This window comes from Hyalella azteca, unplaced genomic scaffold (assembly GCF_000764305.2).
Source record: "Hyalella azteca isolate HAZT.00-mixed unplaced genomic scaffold, Hazt_2.0.2 contig3354, whole genome shotgun sequence".
Lineage (NCBI taxonomy): Eukaryota > Metazoa > Arthropoda > Malacostraca > Amphipoda > Hyalellidae > Hyalella > Hyalella azteca.
In genome coordinates, this window is record NW_025933605.1 from 189,206 (window position 1) to 208,696 (window position 19,491).

A 19,491-nucleotide genomic window follows, 5' to 3' on the forward strand; every position below is an offset into this window, starting at 1 on the left:
TTGTGCGGCGTGGTAAGTGGTTAGTTACAGAAATATGTTATGTAGCACAATAGTGTCGGCGCTGAAGAAAAAGCCACGATTGAACTGTCACAAATTTGCAATTTTTGTGATTTTTTCATTGAAGATCTATAAATTGGCCATTAAACCAATCCTTTCAAAAACTGACGATGAATTAAATATCTACTAGACTTAAATTAACCAGTTGCGTGCGTAATGGACACTTCAAGTTTGAAAATATAGGTCAGAAATTGTTATTGGATCGATAAGAAAAAAATTGATTAACCTTATTTGTTCGCTTGAAATAAGACTTTTTAATAATCTATTTGTCAATTATTTAGTTAGTGTAAATAAAAAAATGCTTCGTTCTTTTTCAGAAAAAAATTAGAACGTTTTCTTGGAATCTTAGAAACGTTGAACGAAACTTCATGAATTCAACTCACTCATGCAAACGGCTATCTAAACACTATAATCGTAAAATTTCGACGAAGTTTACTTATTTGGATAATGATAATGTTTGTTGTGATTTTCAAAACATTGTCACTTGCCGGTGGTAGCCCTGCTGCACATGTTGTGGCAAGATGGCCTCTCTTCCATCTCCCTCCCAGGTGAATTTTAATGTCAAATTTAAAAATATTTTGGATATGAAGCTTTATTTTTATTTTTTGAAAATGTGTCAAAAACATATCGGCTGAAATTAATGCCTGGAGTATAGTATAGTAATTTTTTGCATTAAATATCGATCGACCTAAAAGACAGGCCTCATCGGTCGATAGGAACTTGTAAGGGCAAAGGGTTACGATAAGAAATATAACAACCCATTTATGCTTGATGCTTGAACGTATAGATTATCAATTCTATAACTCTTAATGACTCCTATTTAACTTTTGACTTATCTTCAATCTTCCTAACGGAGATTATAGCTTATTTTTGTTAACTAAACGATCTTATTTGCAAATTGCAGTTAATAAACTATGTGAACATCAAATTTTCGACTGAAACTCGAGATTTACCGTAGGCTAACCTACCTAATCTAGGAACTGTCAGAATTTCAAGGAACTGTCAATGACTTGTGGTGGCAAGATAAAAACTTCCATCTCTATGTAAAACCTATTTTTGCTAAGTAAAACCAAAATTTGTAGAGTTTGATTGTAGAAAAAAATAAATATGAATAGCTATTCAATACAATAGGTAGCCACGACCCACGTAGGTAGCCTACTTCAAAATATCAGGCTGATGTTTTTGTTATAGCCTACCTACTAGGCTACTAAGGCTAGGCCTAATTCAATCTAGCTATAAGATTTTACATACCGTAAAATGGGGTAACTTAGACCACTTTTTTTTATAAATGATGCCATTTTTTCACTAGCTAAATTAAACTTGAATTGAAACATGCAAAATACAGGTCTATACTCTAGCTTCACTCACCATAAATTGCTGGCTCCTGCCTCATATTGTGTTATGTAGCCTCAGTATTAGGCCTTTAATGCCCATTGACAAAATTTTTCTATGTCAAATAGTTTTTGAGTTGTGGGGGTTTTTGTTAAAAAAAACAAAAAGTGGTCTAAGTTGCCCTGCCGGTCTAAGTTACCCCATTTTACGGTATCCAGTTTGAAATCAGTCTTGATCAGAAGAAAAAACATGAATTAACATTGTTTATTTTTACAATTCTCTTGCTAGTCATGATTAGCTGTAGCCAGTAGCCTGTGCCCTGTAGGCTGTAGCTAATAATAATAATGCTGAATTTGGTGACCTGCTTGAAATGTGGATAGGTACTGGGATTGTTTTTACAGCTAGGCTAACCATATTCACAACTTCACAATATTTTTTCAGTTTTTCATTAAATCTAAAATACTAGTGCACTAACTACTAATGGTAATGAAGATTTCAATTTGAAAAATGAAAATTCCACCTTCTAAAATTTAGTAGCCTATGAATATTACCTCAATTCAATTGCAACTCTGTTTTACAAGGATTGAATATTTCTTAGTTCTTACTCAATCATTGCACTGCATAGTGGAAATCAGAGAATTTTTTTAGACTCTCCCTCAAGTTTATTTTTGAGTCTTATAACTAATAGACTAGTCAAATAACATAGATATCAGCATTATCATACATAATATATTTGTTTAAATCATGAGTATAGATGAGGAAATTAGAAATGAACTGATTCTAAAAAATCTCTGGTTTGCCACTATGCAGTGCAGCTACAAAATGATATATTTTAATCAAAATAGGAGTATTAAAGTTCAATCATGCACTTTATTAATATTTAAATTTGAAATAATTCATCTACCAGAACTTTGGGAATCAAACATTCCAAAAATGTTGGAAAAGCTTTATTTGTGTATGCCAAAGTAGAGATACGTATATTCCAAACTATGCTCTACAAGTCTACATACTTTATATGTCTTGCTCCAAGTAAAATATCTTGTTAGCAAAATTGATATTCTTAGGTCAACTTAGGTAGAATATTTAAATCTCAGGCTAGAAGAAAGATTTTTTAGTTTTTTTTTCTCCATACGTTTTGAAGAATTGCACTTAGCACTGTTAGTATAGCTATATACTTAAAAATTTACAGAAAAGCCAGATTCATCATTCAGGTGCATTTTGTCCAATTGATGGGTAGTTTCTGTCCCACTCTGCAGTTAGGAATTAGGATGCAGACAAATAGGTTTTAAACTTTTAATCTTTAATGTCATGCTTACTGGTTCATACATACAACTCCAGAATCCCACCAAATACCACCTAGGCACCATGTGAGTTTGGTGTCTGCTGAATTTTTTTTTCAAAATGCTCATTCTGTTTGTTTACTCCTGAAAGATGAATTGACAATCATTGTCCTATGTTCTTGAACAAAGACAAATAAATAGAAAACCATATCAGGAAATTAAACTTCTAAGTATGCAAGTGGTAATGCTTGTAAGTTTTTGAGATTGAAGTCTGTGGTTTCATTGACAGGTGGCGGGGGAACACATCCGCCCCTTTGAAACATGGTACCGCAGACTAGACCCTGCCGGCACTGGTATCATCCAGGCCGGTCCAGCTGCGCAATTTTTGAAGAAGTCGGGTCTTGATGATGACTCTTTGAGTAAGGCAAGTACAAAATGGCTTGTTCTTTATTTGCCTGTATTTTATTTCTTGTATCTTATTTGCCTGTTTCAAACAACTTATTACATTAGAGTTAAGAAGCTATAAGTTCTTGTTTTAATTCATGAGCATTATTAATTGGTGTAGCTTTGTCAATCCTGGTTGACTTCATTAAAAGCTGGTTGAAGCTTCATTATGTTTTAGAAAATCATTCAAAGTATATAATTTTTGTGGTAAAATATAGATAAATTAATTTGTATATTTATTTATTGCAGCATCAGTGTGTCATCAAAAATTGATTTTCTGATTTTCATAAATGTTTATTAATTTTATTAATTTAAAGGCACAAATAAAGATTACTCAACCACCATGTGTCTAATTGTGTGATTGCAAAAAATTTATATTCTATCTATTGAGTAAATGAGCCTGACTGATTCTTTGAATCAATCTATATGTAAACAATCCTCATATTCTGTTCTGTTTCTACAGATATGGGACCTGAGTGATCCAAACGGCAAAGGTTACTTGGATCGGATTGGGCTCTTTGTCTCTTTGAAGCTCATAGCTCTTGCACAAAATAAAAGAGAAGTGTCCCTTAGTAACCTGATGATGGCTCTACCTCCTCCCAATATGGTGAGCACTCCAAACATCTTCTGTTTGATTCCGTGACTTAGTTTATAAGGTAAACAATTATATGTTGAGAAAAATTATAGCCCAACTTCTATGGTATTTCACACTGCAAAATATTATCTAAGCATGTGGTAAAAATCTCCCTTATGAGCATCATGCACCTTCATGTTTCTGGGTTATATTTCCAATTATTTACAAATTTTCCAAAAACCTTGGGCTGTTGTCATGAATCACTTTTTATTAATTTGATGTAGATGGTTCCTTCAGTTCATGCATTATGTTTTTCATGCTGCAATGCATTGCTTAACGAGTGTATACAAATTTGAAATGAATTAAACAAATGTGTGATGAAAATTTTGTTGCAGGGGGATGCTCCTCCTCACCCTCCTCCTCCCCACCCACCTTCACACCCTCCCCCTCCTGCCACTGTAACTCCTCCCAACCCCGCCCTCTGGACCATCACTGCCGCTGACAGAGCTCGCTATGATCAAATTTTCAGCTCCCTAGGGCCCAGTGCCAACAAAATTCATGGCAACAAGGTGGGTTTTATTTTTCTGTGTGGTGTATAAATGGTGAGTATTGTTGCTGATGCTTGGTAGCAATAATGGGCTTGTATATACATTTCCCTTGTGTCCTTTAAATAAAAATTGTTATATTTGATATTGTGAGCAACAAGGTGTTAAGTGGGACTTGTCTTTGGTGCAGAAATTGCGGATTTAATGGCTGATGCTTAATGTCAATTAAGCTGGTCGTATGCCTTCAGTTTAGTGTAAAAAAGGTAGATATTGTGGTAGCAACAAGGCGGGATATGTGACTTCTGTTTGGTATAGAGAATGGATATATAGGCATTGTGGCTGATGCTAGGATGCCATAAGGTGTGCTCAGTGATTAACCTTTGAGCAAAAATCAGGATATTGCAAGTCAAGGGTTCGTCAGGGTTCATTGTGCCTTGGTGTTAGCGTAGTGTGACTGTAGCTGCATTTGGCTGTTTATATTTTGTTTGTTTGTACTAATGTAGTTTCCATCCTTTTATTGTTAATGGTGAGAATATTTGTATAGGTTCCATGTACGCTTTTTTCCTCCACTTGACTGAATGGAAATAGTATATATATGGTTTTTTAACAATTTTAATTTTTCTTCTGAGTATAATGTTGCTTTTCATCGCTATACTAACCTAGGATCAATAACTATCATGAATTGCGGCAGGTACGAGGTGTGATGATGAACTCTAAGCTGCCTACCGATGTCCTCGGCAAGATCTGGGACCTCTCTGACATGGACAGAGATGGATCGCTGGATAGAGCCGAGTTCTCCATAGTGAGTCGTGTTGTTTTAACCACACGAATTATATTAATGTTGCAATACCTTTCCAACATAGTCACTGAATGTGTTGCAATTCTTACTTTCAACTAATTCATTGTACAATGCTTGAACATTGCCAGTGCATTGCTTTAAACTTTCTGTCAGTCACTAAATTTGTTGCCACTCCTCTTCTAATTGATGCCATGATCCTTGCCTGCATATAACAGGCAATGCACTTGATATACAAGTGCCTGGAGAACCATCCCCTGCCTGTCGGGGGACTTCCACCCGAGATGATCTCGAGCGCCCGCAGAGCCCTGGGAGGAACTGGCCCTGTGCCCGCACCTCTTGCTCCTCCTGCACCGGTGCAGCCGCAACAGACCACTGTTAGTTCCCCTTATTGACAAAAGTGTCTTAAGCATCTCCTGCTCGTGATTATTCTTGATGAACATCAGTTTACCTAATTCGTTTTTTACTTGAAAAAGAAGAAATAACGTATTTCTAATGAGAAAAACATTTAAAAACATTAGTCGTTTGAACATTCGTTTCATGTAGCTTAACTTTTCAAGTATTGAAAAAGCCATGTTTGCCAGTTGGTGACAGGGCCGCCGAAGGCGCCATGGGTGGTGAGCGCCGCGGACCGCACTCGCTACGACGTCATGTTCCAGAATGCGGATGTGGACAAGGACGGCTTCGTGAGCGGCCATGAAATTAAGGGGATTTTCTTGCAGAGTGGCCTGCCGCAGATGGTGCTCGCTCATATCTGGTGAGGCTAGCAAATAAAAAGGATTTTCATATACAGTGGCCTGCCTCAGATGGCAATTGCTCATATCTCGTGAGGCTGCTAAGATGTACCTACATTTAAGATCATGAAGCTTTCAAAGATGAGGATTTTGGTTCGCAATTTTGCCAAGAAATATGTGTGAAGTACCAGCGGTGATGAGCTTGTTCTAGGAATATTTGTGACGTGTAGCGCTGGTCAAGAATTTTTGAACATTTGTGACCTATAAGACTGACATCACAAGTTTTTCAGGAAAATTTGTGACATGTAATAGTCATTTGTATATTTTCAACGCACATTTCAGACATGTAACACAGACAGGCGTAAGTGTACCAGGAACTTTTATGAGACTCAACACTGACGACATATGTTTGCCTATAACATTTGTGACATTTAACAGTGACATTGCGGATGTAGCAGGAACACTTTTGAGACGCAACACTGATACCATATGTTTGACAGGAACATTTGTGACATGAAGCAGACGGGGAAGCTCACCAGCGAGCAGTTCGCGCTCGCCATGTGGCTCATCCAGCAGAAGTTGGCCGGCAATGATCCTCCACCTCAGCTCACCTCTGAGATGATCCCGCCCTCTATGCGCCCTGACCAAAACCAACCCTCTAATGTGAGTGTCTGCTCATGGGGGTCTGACCCTATACATATATAATGTGAGCCTCTCCCCAGAGGGTCTAGCCTTATTATATGAGCCTCTTCTCATTAGGGTCTAGCCTTATTATGTGAGCCTCTTCTCATGAGGGTCTAGCCTTATTATGTGATCCTCTTCTCATGAGTATCTAGCCCTGTTACGTCAGCCCCTTCTCATGAGGGGCTAGCCCTGTAATGAGAGCCTCTTCTCATGTGGGTCTGACCCTAAAAATGCGACCCCATGTAATGAGGGTCTGATTCCTTCTACAGAGTACGATGATTATTGACGACTACGTCCTGCAAATATTGATGTCTTCCGACACGAGTTTTGATCTTATTAAGGGGCGCGCATTATGATGTCAGATCTGACCGTCTCACAAGGCAAAGATCTCAGTATTTTTCTTCTGCTCTGTGCCAATTTTTATCAATTCCTATCTTATCTTATAATTTATGATGTCATATTACTATTTGGGCCATGGAAAACAAGTTATGAGAGGAGCAGTGGTTTGTGCAAAGCTCCTTACAGCTGTGAGCCACACAGATCATAGTTACTTGCTATGCATCTTCTGTGAAATGGAAAACAAATATTTGCTTTATTTCCTGTGTGATTTTCTGAGAATCTTACTTGCACCTTCTTACTCTTCGCCAAAGGTGGACCTCTTAGGCGGTATCTCTAGCACCAAGGTAATAGCCTGTTGTTTTACAGGACACTGCACTGTAGAGATCATGATGCTCCTGCACTGCTTCTAATATCTGCATTGTCTAGTTTGTTTGCTACAGCTAATACATTCTGTACATTGTAGTCAATGGCTAGAACTGCTTTTTCTGTGTGTTGTTGCTATTGCCTTCTCTGTATGGTGTAGTCACTGCCTTTAAATGGTGTAGTAACTGCCTTTAAAATGGTGTAGTAACTGCCTTCAATAATGGTGTAGTAACTGCCTTTGAAATGGCGTAGCCTCGGCCTTTGAAATGGTGTAGCCACGACCTTCATATTGGTGTAGTAATTGCCTTAGGAATGGTGTAGCCACGGTTTTTTAAATGGTGTAGTCATTGCCTTGGAAATGGCGTAGTAACTGCCTTTATTTATAATGGTGTAGTCACTGCCTTTGAAATGGTGTAGTCGCTGCCTTTAAAATGGTATAGTCACTGCCGGTTCTTTTTGAGGTAGCCGCACCCTTGCCTTTTGCTCACCCTTTCTCTTGCCTCTCTATTGATGTTATGATAGGTTGGTGCGGATTCTCTTCATCTGTTGAAAGTGTTTTCTGACAGCTTCTACTGATATCTTCGTGGCTATTTCCTGCTATCACTCTTCGGGGCTAGGGTAGAGTCAGTTGTGTCATGCTATATTCTCCTAATGCGATGTAGAAAGCACCGGTTGACTTCACATGGATGTGCAGCGTCATATTCTTGGCTGCATCTGTGAATCAGTGACTGACAGCGAGTTGCTGCACTGAGCCTGTGTGCGTCGCGTGCATGTGCGTAATTATAATCAGATAGAAATTAGTTGAGTTGAGAGTTAGTTTTCTGTGTTCCCCAGCTTCATGTCTGCAGTTGCTACATCTGCACATGACACAGCATTGCGTTTAACATCTGCGCATGACGTAGTAATGCGCCGAACGTCTGCACCTGACGCCTCATTTCACTTAATATCGGGTTCCTTAAGATCCATTTAATCCTTCTAGAATTTTGCTCAATGTTCTTAAATAAACCCACTTTATGCAGATCATTGATCTGCATAAAGGATGCAGATCATTGATCTGCATAAAGCAGATAGCAGTCTTTACTTAATACATACCGGATTACTTTGCAGGTGTTGGCTGCCAAGCCTCAGTACAGCAACCCTGAGTTGCAGGCAGTGGCCGACGAAATTGACCAAGTAAACGCCGACAAACTAAAGCTGGAGTGTGAAATCCAGCAGAAAGAAGCTACTCTGAGACTTAAAAACAACGAGATTAAAAACCTGCAGGTGAGTTGCATGAATTTGCTGCAGGTTCACGCATAATTTTGGCCGCTGGCTTGCAGAATATTCATGTCCACTATGTATAGGTTATTCTTACTTGCATTTAGCTTGTGACATGTATCGAGGCCATCACGAATGTTGAGATCACTATTTGTTCGGTTAATGAATACATTTCCGTATTTCTATGAAGTCATCTTTTGTTAAATAAGTGGTATATTGGCAGACGGAGTTAGAGACTCTGAGCGCGACCTTCAAGCAGCTCGAGCATCAGAAGGAGGTGGCACAAAAGCGGCTCGATGATCTCGCTGTTCAGGTGAGGACATCATGACCCTCCTCTTCTGTTGCTATTCTCAGTTCGCACGCTGGCGCCCTCCAGCTCATGAAGATTCTTGTGATTTTCATGACTTTAGCCTATTGCGGTTGCTAGGATTCGAGGCCGAGAGTCATGCTATGTTGCCTTGAATTCGAATGTTTAGCATTTTCATTTCTAGAAAGATTATTGGCATCAAGCGGCTTTAGATTGCTAGGTGCCTCGCATGCTTATTGTTGCCGCAACTGCGTGGTCCTCCTTTAGCACAACTCAATCACTTGGACGTTGATAGCAAGTCCTACAATTGCCGTAAAGTTGGGTGACATCGTAAAGTCGGGTATTATATTCTAAAGTCTACCGAATGTGTTAGTAACTTGCTGTTGGAAAAACGCCTACCAGTGGCTTGCTCAAGGCCCCCCAAGTCTACATGGCAAGGAGAGTTCGGCTCGAACGCTGTCTGCCCCAAAGGTGCGTGTACACTTGCACTCCAGCACTGCACCCTCTCTTAGTCTTTCACCGTAGTGAAGTTTGTTGTTCTAGCGTAATGAAATATCTTTTTTATTTACATTCTCCTAGCAATATTCGTTGATAGGAGCTGCTTTGGCAGCGGTACATCATATGGACTCTAGCATCGATCCAGACTAAAGCAATTTATGAAGAATTTTTATGTCACGAACCAGTTCTCAATTCAGGACATAGATGGGAGTATGATTAGGTCATCATCAATGCACATCACACTAGTCACCATTCGTTGTTCAGTCTGAGTTATCATTCCTTCATCACATTACCATAACTATGGTAACGTTAAAAGCCACCCCGTCATGCCGCATAATACTGAACAATTCTTTTGCTCGCCCTATTCGATGAACCATGGCTAAGTTGTCCAGCTTGGAAACTTGTTCAGCGCAAGTACCTACCTGTTCAATCAATGTTCCGGGTATTTATCAATTTATTTGCACTGCGCACTATTTGATTTAAATTATTTATGGAAAAATGCAATGTTTATTGTTGACTTAATCACGAGCACTGTTCTCTCATATCCTTGTTATGACTCCACTCCTTTCTGTTGCCGCTTCAGTTCGGCTTGTTCTCATCATCAGAAAAATAGTCCCTACAGCACCAAAAAATTTTTGAAGCAGCATTCCAAGGCTTTTTTTTTGCTATCGTAGCAGTAATTTAACCTTATAAGTTATTGCACAACTAGTTCCTGGTCGATCAAAGTAGCTCGCTATTTATGTGCTAACTTTTCATTTGAGTTCGTATGAATGTTGGCTCGTTTCATTTGAATGCTTTCTTTCAAAAATCCTTGACTGTTGCAAAGATGCACCTTGAAAAATTCTTACGCCTGATGTGCAGCATTAAATGCTTCGTTACTTATTGTCTCGCTCACCAACGATTCAGGAACGCGCCACTGCCGAGGAGCTACGACATCTGAACTCGCAGGTTGCGGCTCTAGAGGAAGAGGTAAGCTGGGACTTGGCTGCGATCTTCATCAAACTCCATACTCAACCTGTTGCTGCGGGGTTGAAGTTTACGTGAGCAATGTTCAAGTCGCGTTTAGAATTTTTGTTTGTTGAGTTCAAGTCAGTTTTGTGGCGTTGGTCTTGCAGGCGTTGAGCCAATTTAAGATTATGTTGGAAAATCTACACCCGAGATTATATGAAACGTAACTATTTCGTAACGATTGAAACCCCCTGCCATCTTGAAGTAAATCTGAACTCCCGACTCCGGTTTTTCGTTTTTGTGCTGGGTTTGGCAGATTTTGTTTGGGTACTTCAATGTCGGCTAAAATTACTCAGAGTTCGTAAATGAGATCGCCATTATTTCCATCGTATCTCTTCATAATCATCACATTGAATAACGAAGCATTTCTTGACTTCATGAGTTTTGTCGCTTTTTTAGGTACGTTTAGAAAAATTGATAAGTTTGCGTGAGAAGGGAAACTTTAGTTGTAAATATATTGTTGTAAAGAAATCCACTATCTGCCCAGCAAGAAAATTTTTATTTGATTCTGTCTTAATTTACAGTAGATTAATCGCATCCCTGACTCAACTAACTTGAGGGCGTCTTACAGGTGGCTAAGTTGCGGGTGCAAGTGGAGGAGCAGGAAGCCAGCCTCTTGGAGCAGGAGGAGGAAGTATTGGGCAAGAAGAGGCAACTTGATGACCTAAGGAAAGAGGAAACGACACTCGAGCAAAGTATTGCTGACATCAATAAGAAGCTGGAACGACTCGGCAACTGTTATCTCAAAACCAACGATCAGGTTATTCAGGTGCGTTTCTATAGAAATGGACACTGGTGCCTTCACCTCTGCATACATGGTATCTTGTTGACTTGACATCTTTTTGATCATTTACTATACTGTAATCGATCGCTGTACCACTGTACTGTACTTAATTTACAGTGGTCGTGTACACTACCTTTATTATACTTTAACTAATACTCTGATATTATAAATCTACTACTATAACTATTACCCTTTGTGTACAAGTGCGCTAGCATTCACAATTGGGTCTAACCAACACACTAACCACGCCTCGTTGCCCCAGCTACGGGAGAAGGTGGACGGCATTGCTGAGGTGGAGCTGCAGCTCACCGAAACTCTCAACAAATATGAGGCTGCTATCCACGCCTCCGACGCGTCCGCCCTCAGCGAGACCTGCCTCATGGACCCGCGACCTGCCTTCTGCACGGACCCTCTCTACGACCACACCGACCCCACCCCCACCACCTCCCCCACTCCCCCGCCGCAGGTGAGTGTACCAGTCCCTGTAGCTCCGACCTGAATTCAACACACATAGGTACTCTCTGCGACCACACTGACCGCACCACCACCACTGACCCCGCCTCTGGTGAGTGCCCCAGCATCCCCGACCTGCAAACAACCTCACAAACGCTGTCCCCAACCTCACCACATAATCCACTTCCCAGGTCATGCACACGTTCACGGACCCCTGCCCATCTCAAGGTAATGCTGACGCTTTCCGCTTAATAAAACTAAACTTTGAGGTTATGTGTTGTGTCGCGACATCACTTCCATAGTTCCTTTTAGCAGTAACAGAAATTTTTGGATCTCAAACCCAATGTCGTTATATATACTATGCGGTGCAGCTAGAAGTCGTATGCTTACATGTGTTTAGATTTCCATGATTTATATGCGTTACTACGTATATTTTCTTCCAGGATCTGTTGATTAATGTAGGCGTGTGTCGTGTTTAATAATTGATTATTACGATGTGGTACACTTATATTGAGATTCTAACAACAACCTGATACTGTTATCCACTTGTACGAATTACTGATTTATCTATGTTCTAAAATTTTTGAACTGGCAATGGAGCTGGACTCCGAAACGTTTTCTATGAAGATAATATGAATTTTTGTGGAGTTTTCTTTGCTTTCAAGTTTTTTTGTTACACACCTCTACTACTTTACAGTGATGTTGTGCTTCCCTCTGTCAGTTTTAGGTTTGTCTTGAGTGATCGTGTACTTGACTGTCGTGATAGTGACAAAGAAGTGTTGATTAATGTTGGGTGATTGAAAACATTAATGTTGGGTGTCGGTACTGATCGCCTTTCCTCTCCAGGAGTCACCCGTACGAACTCAACCTCAACAAAACGGCATTGCTGGACCTCAACACAACGGTGAGTTACACCTGCTTGCCTGACCACTGCTGGTTGTGGTACCACCTGACCTCTGCAGGTTGTGGTACCACCTCCGCGGGGCGAAAAGAACTTGCCGTGAACTGCTTACCTGGATCAAGCTTGTGATCATGGTGGCTCCCCTGGAAATAAAAGAACCATAAGCCCCACCCAAATTTATTTAGAAGCTTATGTGTCTTAACTTTTAGTCTTGAATATGTACGTCTCTAATCGTTGACAGTGTTTACAAGTGTATCTCAGCTAGGGTAACTGTTGTTTTTGTTACTGTAAGTGAACCTGGTCGCTGGTGTCAAAAGGGCTGCTTTCTCAGCCTATGTGATGTGAAAGTCTAGATTTCGGGGTCATGAGAACTGCAGTCGCTTTAAATCTATCCTGATCACTCAGTAACCTCATTACCAGGTGCTACTGTTTTCAGCTGTGAGATTTGCAACAATTTTCTAGCTACTGACGACGAGTTCAGTTAATCTGGGCCGGGTCCAATGGTCCAATTGCCTTGCTCTCTAAACTCGCTTGAGTTTACGGAGCAGCTGATTTTTCGTCTGCGATTGTTGTATTTAGCTTGAAAAGCTGTCAGTGATTGGCTAAGTGCGTTCCCTGCGAGTGAAGACTGACCGAGTGCTGTGTGCAGATGTGACGGCGACCTCGAAGGCGAAGGACACGTCGTTCGTGGGCGGCCACGACCCCTTCGCCTCCGCGTTTGGCGGCAATACCGGACATGTAAGCTAATTCTCTTGTTTGGTTTTCTCATTTTTGCTTCAAATCAGCGTATTACTGCCTTGAATGGAAATCCAGACGTGGATATTTATACCCTGAACAAATTTAATAGTATTTTCCTACCGTGGCAAGGAATGCTACAAGTTTATGTTTCATAAATGTCTTCAGGCGGGTCGAGGTGATGAACCTTTCATCAGTGGAGCGAAACTCCTACAGACATACATGTACATGTTCCAGCGAGTAACATGTGAAGCCGTTGATTCATTGAAAGTGAATAGATTTCTTCATCTCTACTATCCATTTTGCTCAGCAATCGCATGCGCGTGGAAGTCGACTTAGCTTAACTTGAACAAATGAGACTATTCATATCCAGTATTATATTGACTAATACCATAGTTCTCTCGTCATGTTATCTGCAATTGGACACACACGATATATTGTGTGATGTACTTTATTTTTGTGCATTGGTTAACTCGTGTGTCGTACGGCGCTGATTTATTAAAATTCAGTTCAATTGGCTCACTCCTAGTTCTATATGAATCGCAATGCATTCAAAGAAGCCTGCCAATACCTCAACCTAAAACGTTCATTGCTCGCCAGAACGACCCGTTTTCATCCTGGGATCAGAAGAACTCAACACAGCCTGCTCCTTCCCCGGCTCCTAATGATCCCTTCGGAGGAGACGCCTTCTCCAATTCCCAGACTGGGGATCTCAAGGTGTGGATGCTGTGCTCTTCTCTGCTTCAGTTTCTACTTTTTATTTTAATATTAATTGTATTTATATGTATATCCTAGTATAATATATTATCACAACTGGCGCCATTTTTGGTTCTGGAATGAGTGCACATGAGAACTGAGCAGTTGATTTGCTTAGACTATATTCACATCTAATTTTACATGAAGCTCCTTCATAATTCATATCACTATTTCTCTACATCTCCCGTATTCATGCCTAATGAAGGTGTATTCATGACTAATGACTTGATCTTCTCGTTTACTGTAACGAGTGACATTGAAACGATGCTTATAGATTTTTGTGTTACAGTCCGAGAACAACTTGGCGGTGCACTCGGGTCCACCTCCCAGACCCGAATCTCCTTCTCCTGCTTTGCCGCCCAAGAAGGGGAAGCAACCTCCACCAAGACCTGCTCCCCCGAAGAAGGGTCCTGCTCACCCCCCTCCACCCAAAATGGCCTCCAGTGCCATCAATTCCAACAACAACCCGACGGACGACGCCTGGGGCGACTCGGCTAAAGTTAACGACACTGGCGACGGGTTTGCAGATTTTGCCGCATTCGCTGATTTCGACAGCAAGGTGTGTTGCTCTATGCAGATGTAACGACTATTAAATTATATTTTGATGCCAGGCTCAGACGATGCATTTATGAATTTCAGAGCGAATAATTGTTTATGCATAGCAACCATTGCTTATATGCGAGATATTTCCTCAATATAGCGGAATAATTAGAATTAAATATCGGTCATTTGATAGCTCACGCACCTGGCGTTGTCTCACGTGAAAGTGTTAATGGATTAAAATTAGAGAAATTGAAATTTCTTATGTAATGAAAGAAGTTAATGATGTCTCGCAGCTTAGGATTAGGTTAATTTCACAATAACAATTTGTGTAATAATTGAATGGCCATGTGAACGAAATGTCAACTGATGTGTTCAAAATGTTGGTAGAAATTGAGCAGAAAGTTTTTATAAATATGTAAAACTTGGCTCATTTTAATATTAATCAAAATTTCATAGCGGCCAAATAACAATTATTTTTTGCTCTTTCATGCTCACCACGGACCATCTCCACTGTCAACTCTTCAACTTTTCCATGCATGAAAATGTACTTTGTTTCTTTTGTACTATGCGCACCGATGTGCGTCTTAATCGCTGCTACTCCTTCTTTTTACTTGTACTCCGTTCTATTGGCTCTAATTCTCCTTGAAAAGTAAATTTTTCACCCTTCTTTTTCACTTCTAAATATGGTACTGAACAATACGGCATAATTATTTATATTTTCAACTTCCAATATTTTTTTTATTCCTCGGAGCTTTATTCATTTCCATCAACCGTCAATATTTTATGTTCATTTCTGGCTATCTCCCATTATCTTGAGAGTTGAATTATATTTTTCTTCACCATTGTAATTATTTGTCGCGTGCTGTTTTATGACTATGCTGTCTGTAACGCTTCTTCTCGTGTCACCACGTTACTCATGTTGTACTCAACAGTAGCACTAACGTAATACCAGTGTCTTGCGGGCCACTTCTGTACGGCTTGCTTCTCTCTTTAGTTCTCGCGTGGGCGAGCTGACGGCTTTGCATCCGCCTTCGACTCTGGGAGCAAATCCACGAGGCCTGCCTTCAAAACAACGTTTGAGGATGACTTCTCCGCACCGTGGAGCTCCAAGCAATCGGCAGCAGCGCTTGAGGAGCTTGCTTTTGATAGTGGGAAATCATCCGAAAAAATTAATGGTAACCGTGATCCTTTTGAAACTTCCCATTGGTCCAACGGGTCGACGGACTCTAAATCGGCGTCAGGTAGTTCGCCTTGGCTGGATGATTATCCATCTAGGGATGAAAGAAGCAAGTTTTCAAGCTTGTCGTCAGCATCTTTCGCGTCGAAAGATGCATTTTTTGATAACTTTGGTAGTAGTAATCAAGTATTCAACACAAGCAGTTCAGTCAAGAACAACGCGTCTCTAACTGCCAAATCTAATGGCGCTGGAGCTAACGCCTTCAGTGATGCTAATTTTGGTGCTGGTTTTGGTGGCAGTGGTGACAGTGACCTGGGTGCTATTACTCCATCGGAAGATCCTTTTGGTGTAGTGGATCCCTTCAAAGACGTTACCATTAACGAAGATGACAAATTTTCTTGGGATGACGAGCCCGATCCTTTCGTAACTGACGGCGGATTCGAGGGTGGCCACGCAAGCAGCCACGAACTCGTCGGAAAAGAAGACCCTTTCAGTGTTTCTTTTGACGCAAACAAAAACGTCATTGAGTCAGAAACTGAGAATAAGAAAAGTATTACTCGTGACCCCATCGATGTTAGCAAGTTATTTTCAGGTTTATCTCTAGGTGTCGCGGATACCTCGTACGGAGGACGCTCCAAGTCAGTTCTTGACGATCCTGTGGCGAACGTCTTCGCCAAGCAGCAGAACCTTCCAGTGCGATCTAAAACAGCGTTGGCGGAGCCATTTATAGACTTGAATTCTTTCGATCCACTTGCGCCGTCTGGCTCGTCCCCAAAGAAAAACACTTGGATTAGCAATGAAGATTTAATTAACGAAAACTTTGGCTCGTCCTCCTCGTTGAGAAAAAGTAAAGGTGATAGTTTCGGTTTATCATCTACAGCTAGTAACTTTAACTTTAATCCAGTAATTACAGCTAGTAAGCTGGATTTTAACAACGCATTTAGTGATCAATTGGATTTTAACAACAGCTTTGGTTCGAACATCACACAGAAGCGGATGTATACAGACCTGAGCTCTGCTGCAGACCGCAGTAGCGTCACATCTAGTCAAGCGTTTGAGAGCAAAAGCTCGAGCCCTTTTCCCAGCAGCAGCGGTGCGACATTCTCGAGCAACTCTGCACGCAGCTCCGGAGGTGCTTTGTCGGAGTCGGAACAGCTCAGCTGGGCTGCCAGAGAAAGTTTGAGGTTGGAAGAAGAAAACAAGAGAAGAGAGGAGCAAGAAAACAGCGACTTGCAGCGAGCGATTGCTCTCTCGGCTGCCTCTGCACCCAAAACTTTATCTTCTTGAAGCTATGAAAGATTTACTCGTTTAATTTGTTGAAGTGGCATTTGCGCGTTGCTCGACCGTGTCCCGTCAAGCAGTTGTAGTCGTGCTTCCTCATTGATGACCTTATGCCTCTGTTTGCGCGTTCATCTGAGAATACTACAATTCTGTTCTGGAGGACCTCGTTATGATATTGAGGGCGTATAAAAAACGGATTTGATTTCGAATATCTGTGGTTTTTCTCGTGATAAAGATGACATTGTATTTTATTGTTGTTAGAGCTTCGTTTATATTGATTACATTAGCACCTGCGTTAGATTTTGATAATATTCAGACTCGCATTTTTTTGTTTGTCATGAGTTGGTGAAACAGTGAGTGAGGGCTTCCAGGAAACTCCAGTGCGCACTCTGTCATTTATACAGGGAACTTGAATTATGTTTCGTCTACCCGTGATGCTGCAGCTAAGAGGATGTGCTGTTTAGCGTCTCTTGGATGTACAAGAGAAAAGCTTTTACTATTTTATTTGACTCATAGAATTTATTAAGAGGAGTTAACTTATGTTGTATTATTGACTTATTTGTACAGATGAACAATAACAATTGTAAATAAGAGTTATATTGTTTAAAAGGACAAGACTTTGGAGTTGTTAGGTCCTTACGTTACGCAGCAAATACTTTATCCTTCGTTTATTTCTCAACTAAAGAAGGAAATTAGGGGAAATCGAGTAGCTTCTCCCTAAAAATTAGAATGATTCAGTCATATAATTAGCGAGCATATAGTTTTACTGGGCTAATACTGTAAATTTACTCTCACTGCCATGTCTTGCATAATATAGGTTCTCTGGCGTCTCGATCTTTCCTGAGACGATCATGAGTGGTCCAGGCCTTTGTGCGCGTCGAGACGAGTGGTCGTTACCTCATGTACGTGTCCAGGCGAGTGGTCGTTACCTCATGTACGTGTCCAGGCGAGTGGTCGTTACCTCGTGTACGTGTCGAGACGAGTGGTCGTTATCTCATGTACGTGTCGAGACGAGTGGACGTTATCTCATGTACGTGTCGAGACGAGTGGTCGTGACCTCATGTACGTGTCGAGGCGAGTGGTCGTCACCTCATGTACGTGTCGAGACGAGTGGACGTTATCTCATGTACGTGTCGAGGCGAGTGGTCGTGACCTCATGTACGTGTCGAGGCGAGTGGTCGTTACCTCATGTACGTGTCGAGACGAGTGGTCGTCACCTCATGTACGTGTCGAGACGAGTGGTCGTGACCTCATGTACGTTTCGAGACGAGTGGTCGTGACCTCATGTACGTCTGTCTCTTATACACATCTAGATGTGTATAAGAGACAGGTAGTTTGCTTTGTCAGTAGTCTGCTCTGTCAGTAGTCTGCTCTGTCAGTAGTCTGCTCTGTCAGTAGCCTGCTCTGTCAGTAGCCTGCTCTGTCAGTAGTCTGTTCTGTCAAATCAGTTTATTGCTAGGCAATTACTGCCTGCATCATTATTGAAGTTGGTGTAGTTTGGCAGAAGCTGTTCTTTAATGCAGGTTTCATTGAAGACCAAGAGTATTTCTTATTGACAATTTTCTCATTGTTTTTCTCTATTCGGCGAATTATATAGGCTCTTGATAGGAACTGAAAAGTCAGATATTAGGTTCCAAGGGACATTTTATTATAATTTTACGAAGTTTCGAATGCAACTTCATTCATTATCAAGTAGGGGAAGAGTTTTACAACACTTGAGTTTGAAATTTTGAAATGACATTAGTACACACATAGGGTATTATTTATTGTACGCAATTATTGAAGTGCACACATTTTGGAGAAAAATTAGTCTCGACAGCATACTATGAAGAAGTAGGCTTACGGGAATCTTGATAGGACGCAAAGTAATAAAACCCTACAAAATGAATTTTGCTGAATATTTTTTGCAAATATTTCCAGATTGTGCAGCGGTTGAGAGAACACCGCGTGGCACGCATGTTTTAACCAAGCTATAGCTTCTCTTTGACTACATTTTTAGTTTCCCTTTGACTAGACTCTTAGTTTCCTAAGACTAGACTCTTAGATTCCCTTAGACCAGACTCATTTTCCCTTAGATTATACTCATGTAGCTTCCCTTAGACTTTACTCTTGTCTACCCTAATAGACTAGACTCTATACAGTCTATAGCTTCCCTAATTAGACTAGGCTCTCTGCTGTCATTGGACTTATTGCCTCCTCGTGGACAGAAACTTTCGTTATCGAATTATTTTTGCAGTCGCAAAACCGGTTAACCCTCTTTAAGCAGATATTCAGAACTAGCTCATCTAATTACATTTCTCGTATATTTTATAAATCACTATGGATCATAATTTATTTAACATTTTTTTCTGGCCCGAATAGCTCAGCACGCACTCTAATGGCCGTATCGTGTTTCAAGTCACGTGATCACTGTCGCAACAAACTTATTCTGTAGGCGATTTTTTCTAAAGTGGCCTCGTTCTGGAGGCAAGACGTTGCTCTACGTCCTTTGTGGACATGAAGCGGGTGACATTTTTCTAAGTGTAACTCGAGGACCGCGTCGGGACTCTAATTCGGTCGTTTGCATGCGAAGTGGCCGCGTCGGAGCTGATCCCAGCACTGACGATAGCGCACGCCGCCCTTCTTGGTGAACTGCGGTGTTTG

At 40.9% G+C, this 19,491-nt stretch overlaps 1 protein-coding gene across 4 annotated transcripts; it reads left to right on the forward strand.

The window, feature by feature from the left end:
• Positions 1-508: 508 nt before the first annotated feature.
• LOC108669416 (epidermal growth factor receptor substrate 15-like 1) lies at positions 509-18,134 on the forward strand. Of its 4 annotated transcripts, none has more exons than XM_018156746.2 (19): positions 509-605; positions 2,959-3,093; positions 3,577-3,720; positions 4,083-4,256; positions 4,924-5,034; positions 5,247-5,405; positions 5,613-5,785; positions 6,263-6,425; positions 7,097-7,129; positions 8,256-8,411; positions 8,629-8,718; positions 10,117-10,179; positions 10,790-10,987; positions 11,265-11,468; positions 12,302-12,359; positions 13,006-13,094; positions 13,692-13,808; positions 14,137-14,406; positions 15,323-15,385. In XM_018156746.2, the coding sequence occupies exons 1-19, from the start codon at positions 579-581 to the stop codon at positions 15,323-15,325; spliced, it is 2,367 nt and encodes a 788-aa protein (XP_018012235.1). In that variant the 5' UTR covers positions 509-578; the 3' UTR covers positions 15,326-15,385. The 4 variants fall into 4 exon arrangements, with proteins under 4 accessions (XP_018012235.1, XP_018012234.1, XP_018012232.1 ...); XM_018156743.2 differs by having other exon boundaries at positions 524-605; positions 15,385-18,134; XM_018156745.2 differs by lacking the exon at positions 10,117-10,179 and having other exon boundaries at positions 522-605; positions 15,385-18,134.
• Positions 18,135-19,491: the final 1,357 nt, after the last annotated feature.